General features: G+C 57.5%; 1 protein-coding gene across 1 annotated transcript; it reads left to right on the forward strand.

The window, feature by feature from the left end:
* The first annotated feature begins 4,357 nt into the window (after positions 1 to 4,357).
* Positions 4,358 to 5,766, forward strand: LOC149768246 (uncharacterized). Its single transcript, XM_089927858.1, has 2 exons — positions 4,358 to 5,329; positions 5,377 to 5,766. The coding sequence occupies exons 1-2, from the start codon at positions 4,358 to 4,360 to the stop codon at positions 5,764 to 5,766; spliced, it is 1,362 nt and encodes a 453-aa protein (XP_089783984.1).
* The last annotated feature ends 3,444 nt before the right edge of the window (positions 5,767 to 9,210 follow it).

Raw genomic sequence — 9,210 nt, forward strand, 5'->3', positions numbered from 1 at the left:
GGAGGAACATTCCGGCAGATTGGGTGGCGAAGGAAATCCGGCGAGTCGGGAAGTTGAAGTATGATGTCGAATGTTTCTCTCTGGTGGACGGCGTCATCGCCATCAGATTTGCTAACGAAGAGGACCGGGAGGCTGCTATGCGGAATGGTCCGTGGACAGTGGCGGGACAGCTCCTCGCTATGGATCGGTGGCGCCCCAACTTCGCCCCGGGTGTCACACCCTTGAAAAGGTCGGGATGGAGTAACCAAATTTTTCTTGAGTTCTCCCTCTTTTCGGTGTGCGGCACCAAGTCTTGGCCTTGCCCAAGCCCTTGGTCAGCCTCCTTGTGCAAACCGGGGCAGGATCGACCCCTAAGCACACCTTGGTTTGGCTCTAGAACAGCCACCAAGTCCCCCACTTCTTAAGGTCTTGCCTAAGTCCCACACCTTAGACAACTCCCCCAAGACTAGGTAGATAACTAGGTTAGAAGGCCCCTTTGCTGATTTTGCTCACCTCAGCCCTTCTAAACCTTGTGGACAACTCCTTTTGCCCCGGCCAAGAACCCTTTGGCCGTGGGAAACCTTCACCTTGCCTCCTTCTTTGGACCCCCACACAAGACCTCTTATCTCACCTCTTTTCGGCCTCTTTTGGCTACACTTAGGACCTTCCCAAATGTCCCAAACCCTTCAGCCCGAGATGCTCCCAACAAGGCTCTTGGTGGACTCCAAACGCATGGCTAGGCTACCTTTGTTTCCCATGAACGCACAACATATTGCACACGAGGATAAGGGAAAAGGGTCGTGTATTTCTTCCCAAGAATACAAGAATGTGCCCTCACAAGCCGAGAGGCTAGCTCAATACAAAACTCACGTATTCAGCCTATCTTTGCCCTGAAAACCCCCTTTCGGCTAACACTTAGCCCGGCCAAAGACCCTCTTTGGCCGTGGGATGCACCCGCCTCCTCCTAGGACCGAATGCCCTCCCTCTTTTGGCACACGAAATCCTCACCAAGCCACCCAAAAGAAATCCACACAAGGACTGCACTCACCTCTGTTGCTCCTTTCGGCCAGCACTTGGAACCCTCCCAAGTGGCCAAAAGCCTCAGCCCGAAGTGCCCACAGCAGCCTCCTGGATGCCTCCGCAAGTGCCCGGCCAAGGACCTTCAGAATGCCTCAATGCCTTGGCCAAGCCCCTTTTGGCCAAGGGTCTGGTGGCCCGGCGCTCCTTTGGCGACCCTCAAAACAGCCCCAAAAGTAGCCCCGCCCAAGCCTCCAAGCTCTCTTCCTTTGGCTAGAATCCTACCACAAGACCTCAGCCAAAATCCTTCTCTCGCATCAGGCTAGGGCCCTTTTATAGCCAGCCCTTAGCCATCTGGTTACAGCCTCCCTCAAGCTGAACCAATCCGTGTGCAAGCCCTCCACGGCCTCCCATTGGCCAATAGGTCTTTCACCCGGATTTGTGCTTCCTTGGCGGTTGAGGAATGTGCTTCCTCCTGCCCAGCTGCCCCGCAGCCTGCCCAGCCACCGCCCAATGCACAGCAGCCCGCCAAGTGTCCATGGACAGTCCATGTGACTGCCCGCTTGCGGTCTGCTGAGGGAACAGCCCATGTGCGGCTGTCTGCCCCGCCGCCCAGAGCCGCCCGGCGCCCTGGTTCGCCCGCGCGCGCGCCCGGCCCGGCCGCGCGCGCGCCTGCGCGCGGCCATTGCCCTGCGCCAGACTGGGCGGGCGCGCTCCTGCGCCCGCGGCTTCTTGCGCGCGCCTGCCTGCGCGCAGCAGTGGCCCGCCCGGCCACTGCTCAAACCTTGGTCGCTCGGCCGCGCGCGCACATGCGCGTGGCCCTGCTGATCCACCGAGCGTCCACGCCCGGCTCGCCGTCTCTGTGCGTGCGCGCGGGAACGCCCGGCTCGCCGTCTCTGTGCGCGCGCGCCCCGCGCGCACGCTGATCAGGGTCTGGCCTCGGCCACGCAACCCTTTGCGCGGCCCTCGCGTCCTTCCTGCCCTGCGCCCCGCGCACTGCCCTGGCGCAAGGCCCGGCCCTGGCTCACCTGGCCGCGCGCGCACCTGCGCGCGGTCCAGCTCCTCTGCGCGCGTCAATGCCGCTCTGCCGTGCGCACGCCCGCGCACGGTCCGCCGACTGTGTGCGCACGCCGCGCACGCACTTCTCCGCTCGGCCTGGCCGCGCGCTCCTGCGCCCGGCCTGCTCACGGCCAAGACTAGGCACGCGTCTTCTGCGCATGCCGTCCCGAGGCCTGGTGCGTGCGCCTCCTTCGCACGCCGCAGCGTCCGCCCTTCCGTGCCCCGCGCACGGCCTGCAGGTGGGCCGACGCCTACGCGCCCCGCGCGCTCTCTTGGCCTCCACGCTTGATCCATCTACGCTCGCCTTTGCGCATGGGCCAGCATCCGCGCTCGTCTCCGCTGCGTGCGCCCCTGTGCACAGGCTGGATCCGGCCTGTCTCCGCTGCACAGGGCCACTGCCATTTGCGCTGTAACCTGCGCACTGTGCAGTGCGCACAAGGCCTGGCCACGGCCAAGTGCTCGGCACGCCTTCTGCGCGCCCGTGGCCATCCTGCGTGCGTAGACCCGCGCACGCCCCGGCGCCTGGCCTGGCTGTGCGCCTCCAACGCCCAGCCTGTGCACAGGCCAGCGCCGGCCTTTGGCCACTCGCGTGTGCTCCGCCGCACACTTCCTCGCTCTGCCCGGCCGTGCGCCCAGTGCCACGGCCTGCGCATGGCAGAGCCCGCGCACGCCCCGCGCGCGCCAAAGCCAGGGGTGTGACACCGGGGGCCGGCGGCATAGGGCGGGTGGTTGTTTGGCTCCGCCTCCCCGGACTGCCGATGGATTTCTAGAAGAAGGAAACGATATTCAAGGTTGCGGCGAGGGATGGCATTCCCCTGGCTTTGGATGGTTACACGGAGGATAGACGGAGGTACGGGTTTGCGAGGGTGAAGGTGGAACTGAACGTCTCCGCTCCACTTGTGCCGGGAACATGGGTGTTGGGGAGATCGGCGGGTGGAGACACGAAGTTCTGGCAGGGTTTCGTCTATGAAAACCTGCCAGCCCCATGTTCCAAGTGTGGGCGGGTTGGTCATTCGGCGGCGGTTTGTGAGTTTGTGTCTCCGGTGGCGGAGGGGACGAAACTGGCGGAGTCTGAAACTAGATCTGAGAAGGCTGGCAATGGGGATGCTGCGACGGAGGTTCCTACGCAAGCCGTGAGAGGGGGAGATCGGCCCCGGGAGGAAGGTGTATTTGGCCCATGGCTTGTGACTAATCGGATTGGGTCGACCTCGTCGGCGTCCTGGAAGAAGGAGAAATCCGGCCCCGGTGCAAGGAAGAGGATGGGGCCCTCGTCGCCCGGTCCCGGTCCGAGCCGGACGGAGGAAGGGTCGGCATCAACGGTCTCACCGATCGATCTTGAAGGGTGGCAGAAGCCGACTAAGGTGGCCCGCCGGAGGACGCCGGAGAAGGATGTATCGGAAGCGGGAGCGAGTCTGCTGACGGGTGAAACGAGTAAACTCGGAGCGGGCTCCGGGTCAGGTGCCGAGGCGACTCAGTGCTTGGGCCGGGCTCTGCCGAGTCTGGGCCGGATAGAGGTGCGGCCCAGTTCCAGTGGGGGCATTCGACCGAGTGGACCGGGCCTGAGCCCGCTGAAGCGTTTCAGGAGTCCGCCCAGGGCTGAACCGGTCGTGGACCCTTTCGTGGGAGCTTCAGCGACTCCAGATGGGGGGAAGGTGCCAGTCCGTGCGAAGGTGTGGCGGCCGGCGGCTGGCGTCCGTTGGAGGAGCCGGAGCTCACCTCCGCCTCTTGCACCAGTGCGAGGCCGTCCTCCCCGGACGGATCAGCAGCTCACGGGGGCTAATGCCGATCATCAGAACGAGCCAGCCGTGAGCACGGGAAGCCGGTTGCTCCGTTCGCTCTCGATGGAGGTGGGTTTGCCGGAGCTAGGCCGGGCGATGTCGCCGGAGAAGCACTCGGGGGAGGCGCTGGCGGGGCAGGCTAGTGGAGAGGATGGCATCGGCGGAGGCTCAAAACAGGGAGACGGTTCAGCTTCGAAGGAGTCTCTGCCGTGCCAAATGGCACAGGTGAGCACTAAGTCTGAAATAGCCCCAGGGAAATGGAATTCGGGTGTCATAGGGAATGGGGAGGAGTTCTCTAGTTGTGGAGGGAAGCAGGGTGAGTATGGCACGGGCACAACGGATAGTGCGTGCCATATGGCACAAATCAACAGTGGAGGACAGCACCTTCAAGTTTTGCTTCAATTAATGGCCTCGGCAAAGGGAGTGAGCCGTAATTCTCTTGGAGGTGCAGGATGCATGGAAGTGGATGCAGGGGAAAGTAACAGCTCCGGAGGTGTGGGCTCTGCGGGACCGATGGGTAATTTATGAAGATCTTATTGTGGAATTGCCGCGGCGCGGGGAAACCCTCATTTGCCCCGGCTCTTCGCAGGTTGGTGCAACAACACAACCCGGATGTTTGCATTCTTCTTGAGACCCGGCTTTGTGGTGGCAGAGTACAGAAGGCTAGAAGGGCGATACCGAGATCGTGGGGGTTCTATGCTGTGGACTCTCAAGGATTGTCGGGAGGTATAATAGTTATGTGGGGTTTGGGGTGCTGTGCTTTGGCTTGTTTCAATGTTAGTAATCAAGAGGTGATCATGGTGATTTCGGAGGGTGATAGGAGACCTTGGGTTCTTTCAGCTGTATATGCTAGCACTGACTACAGAGTTAGGAGGGCCCTGTGGGAGGAGGCCTCTCAGATGATTAGTCATGGTCATCCCATGTTGGTAGCTGGTGACTTCAACTGCATTGTTGACTCTCAGGAGAAGATGGGGGGGAATCCATTCTCCCTCAATAGGAAGATCAAAGAATTCCAGGATTTCATCTCAATCAATGGACTGATTGACTTGGGTTTCTCGGGACCTAGGTATACATGGTGCAATAATCAGCAGGGACGGGCCCGTGTCTGGGAGAGATTAGATAGAGCTTGTGCCACAGCTGGGTGGGTTCAGTGCTTTCCAGATTATCATGTCAGACATTTGCCGAGGATCGCATCGGACCATTGTCCACTCTTGGTGAGTAGTGAGGCACACATTCCAGTTTGTTCCCCTTTCAGGTTTGAGAAGATTTGGCTCAGCTACCCTCGGTCCTGGGAGATGGTGAGGGAGGCATGGAGATCCCCGGTTAGGGGTGACGCCATGTACCGGGTGTCTCGCAGGCTAGAGTTGACCAGGAGGAGGCTGAGAAGGTGGAATCGGGAAGAAGTGGGGAACATCTTCAGGAGGACAGAGGAGGAGGAGGCCATTTCTAGTTTACAGGCCCAGGAAGCACAGAGGGGGGGGCTATCAGAGGAGGAGGTGGGGGAACTGAGATCACACCTGGCTTTACATGATTCCCTTCTAAGACAGCAGGAGACACTATGGAGACAGAAGTCCAGGGTATAGTGGATTTTAGAGGGGGATCGAAACACCAAATTCTTTCATCAGGCAACGCTGATCAGGGAAACCAGAACAAGATTAGAGCTATTAGGAGTGAGGACGGCCAGATGTTAGATGACCCTGCTATGATCCGGAGGATTGTGGAGTGTTTTTTCAGAGCGAGGTGGACAGAGCAGTCAGGAGAGGGGGGCCGTGTGGAGATGGCGATGCCGGCGACGAGGGTGTCGGAGGAGGAGACTGCAGCATTGATCAGGCCGGTTTCGGTGGAGGAGATTCGGGAGGCGATCTGGTCCCTTGAGGGGGACAAGGCGCCAGGGCCGGATGGATTTCCACCATTGTTCTTTCGGAGGTACTAGTTGATAGTGGGACAGGACGTGACGGTGGCCATACAGCAGTTTTTCACTACAGCAGTAATGTCATCGGACTGGCAGCGCACTTTCATTACCCTTATACCGAAACGGCGGGATGCTTCTGAGCCGGGTCACTTTCGACCGATTAGCCTGTGCACCACTATGTACAAGGCTACGGCGAAGATCCTTGCCGTTAGGGTGCGGGACATTCTACCGAGGTTGATTAGTCCGGAGCAGGGAGCTTTCATAGGAGGCCGGAGCATATCCGATAATATCATGATTGCCCAGGAGTTCATGTTTGACTTGGAGAGGGCCCCGATGAGGAGAAGCTTGATGGGAGTCAAGCTTGATATGGAGCGGGCCTACGACAGGATGCGATGGGAGTTTGTTCATCAGTCCCTGCAGGGGTTTGGGTTTCCTGAGGCGTGGATTCGGTGGATCATGGGTTGTGTTAGGTCTCCATCCTTTGCCATTCTGGTGAATGGTACGCCTTCTTGCTACTTTGTGTCTGTGGGTGGGCTACGACAGGGATGTCTCCTATCCCCTCTACTATTTATCATCTGCACGGATGCACTATCCAGAGTGCTGCATCAGACTGTGCTTACTCAGGAGTTGGAGGCTTATAGGCCAGTGGTGGATGCCCCTTCGATCTCCCACCTGCTTTTCGCGGATGACTGCCTGTTGCTAGCTCGTGCGACACGCCGGGATGCTCGGGCTTTGGGTAGGATTCTACAGGACTATTGTGCCATGTCTGGTCAACGGGTTAATTTCTCGAAATCCGCAGTTTGTTTTAGCCCGTCAACCAGACAGGAGGTGAGACACTCCATTAGCGAGATATTGGGGGTGGGCGAGCATGATGGTACGATGAGATACTTGGGGGTCCCGCTCTCTGGCCGGCGATTGCGCGGGAGAGATTGTTCCTACTTGGAGGCTAGCATCAAGCAGAGGATGGAGGGTCGGCAGATGCACTCACTATCTATGATGGGGAGGGTCACTTTGGCTCGGTCAGTACTCTCTTCGATTCCCATTTATTTGCTTTCCCATGCATTCATTCCAGTGTCAGTTCTGAGGTCCATTGAGCAGCTAGTCAGAAATTTCATCTGGGGGAGGCAAGGCGGTAGAGGTGGTATTCATTTGCTGGCATGGGAGGTGGTGTGCCAGCCCACTAGATATGGAGGTTTGGGGGTGCAGTCTTTGCTGGTACGGAGGGAGGCATTAGTGGCTCGCCACGCTGCTAGGTATGTCATGGAGCCTAATAGTATGTGGTCCTCGCTGATGAGGGCCAAGTATGGGGCTTTGGTTTCTGGTGTGAGAGCAGCCCGTCACCATTCTCTGGTGTGGCGGGAGATGTGTGCCAGAGCAGGGAGGGTACTATCGGAGATTAGATGGGCTATTGGTGATGGTCGCTCCATCGATGTCTTGGAGGATTGTTGGGTGACCGCTGTGCCGATCAGCCGTATGCCGACCATGGTGGACTCGGTGCGACTAGCGGGCCAGAGGGTCAGTGACTTGTTGGATCCAGATGAGGGCGGATGGAGGGAGGGGCTGTTACGAGAGGTGTTTGGGGCGCAGCTGGCAGAGATGATTTTGGGTCTTCCGGTGCCACTTCAGGGGGAGTCTGACAGGCTGGTCTGGGCGCCGTCGGGCCGATCACAGGTGCGAGCTAGGGATCTATATGCCCTTTTCAGTAGGGAGCCAGCTAGACGGATTGAGGGAGGTTGGATTTGGAGGATGCGGATTCATCCACGGGTGGCGCTCTTCATCTGGAAGGTGGCTTGGGGCTGCCTTCCTACCAGGAGTGTGCTAGTTAGGCGGGGCATGAGGGTCCCTCAGGGGTGTGAGGTGTGTCCGGATACCGAGGAGACCATTCAGTATGTGCTTCTGCAGTGCCCTAGGGCTAGAGAGATATGGAGGTCGTCTCCTGCTCCTATCCCCCACTCCGTAGAGACGACCCAGGATCTGATACACTTACTGCGGGCCACGGTGCGGAGCCCTAGGCTTGCGGAGGAGGGGATTCTTAGGGCATACTTGGCTTACCACATCTGGTTGGACCGGAATGCTCGACTGTTCGAGGGCAGGAGGCTCTCGACGAGGATGGTGGTAGAGAGAGCTGTGCTTCAGGCCGAGGAGGTCTTTTCTTGTACTGTCGTGTCTTCACTTGGGATGACTAGGGACATCTGGGGTACCCGCAGTGCTGTTTTAGCGCCCAGGTTTGCCGTTGTTTCTTGGATACCCCCACCCCTTGGTTATCTTAAAGTGAATTTTGATGGTAGTGTGGTGACGGACAGGAGGTTGGGAGGGGTTGGATTTGTTATCCGAGACCATTTTGGGAGTTTGGTGGCAGCGGGAGGCTGGGGCTCGACTGGTCTCACGGTTGCTGGGGCAGAGCTGTGGGCAGCTTGGGCGGGCATATCCTATGCGAGGCGGGTGCTCGGGGCCGGCCGGGTGTACCTTGAGGGGGATTCCTCCATAGTCATAGACTGGATCCGGGGTGCTGATAGGTATGGAGATGGGCATCCGCTCATTCGGGAGACTCGCAGATTGGCGATGGAGATGGACGAGTTTCAGGCCGTACATATTTTCCGGAAGGCGAACAGGGCTGCAGAGTGGGTCGCCTCCTATGTTGCACGACACTCCGGGGAGTTCCACTGGACATCCACAGTGGAGCTACCGCCACATTTGCATCTTTTACTTTCTTCTGATTTGGCAGGATGTACTCACGTTAGAGCTATATGAATTGCCGTTTTAACCAAAAAAAAAAAATAGTTCCCTATATATAGAGCCAAATAAACACGATTAACATAAAATCCCCTTACACAAAAATAACTCCTAATAAGTCCACAAATAACACAAATAAGCCCTAAAATGCAAACAAGCCCAGAAATAAAAATAAAATAAATATGCAAATAAACGGGTCTGACTCAATCCGGGGGCTCAGGATCATCTGGATGAAGGGCTCTGATGTCCCCATCAACTCCTCCCGGGTGAGAAAAACTCGACCCCGTCGAGTACAGGTCTGGCCGGCTGTCGTACTGCTCCAGAAGATCGGGGTCAAGGTACTGCAACTGTGCTCTGAAAATCCACGTCACATCAGACTTTGGTCGACCTTTCCACCGAACAAGGTAACGTTGGTAACCACCGTTCCTGGTTGAAATAACCTACTCATCCAATATATGTTCTATTTGTTCTCTCCGTGCATGAAATTTGGGAGGTGGTGGCTCCACAGTAGGTAATAGGTCAGGGTGTCCAACATGGGTAGGTATATCAATAAAGGGATCAGAAGGCATGAATATTATCTTTTTGTATGTGACTAAATCTTCAATATTAAATGTCGCACTAATCCCATAATCATCAGGAAGATCCACAACATATGCATTCGAACTGATTTTCTTTAAGATTTTGAACGGTTCTGCACTACAAGTTTACAAATTCTTAAACGTATCTGAAGAA

The sequence above is a fragment of the Phoenix dactylifera genome, chromosome 2 (genome assembly GCF_051530095.1).
Source record: "Phoenix dactylifera cultivar Ajwa chromosome 2, Ajwa_hap1_PhDact_Kaust_v1.1, whole genome shotgun sequence".
NCBI lineage: Eukaryota > Viridiplantae > Streptophyta > Magnoliopsida > Arecales > Arecaceae > Phoenix > Phoenix dactylifera.

Bases quoted from the DNA above. Each gene is read 5' to 3' on its own strand.
- LOC149768246 (XM_089927858.1), top strand. From the start codon at position 4,358: ATGAAGATCTTATTGTGGAATTGCCGCGGCGCGGGGAAACCCTCATTT. The intron at 5,330-5,376 runs GTGGGGGAACTG...TTCCCTTCTAAG, and splicing joins GGGGGCTATCAGAGGAGGAG to ACAGCAGGAGACACTATGGA.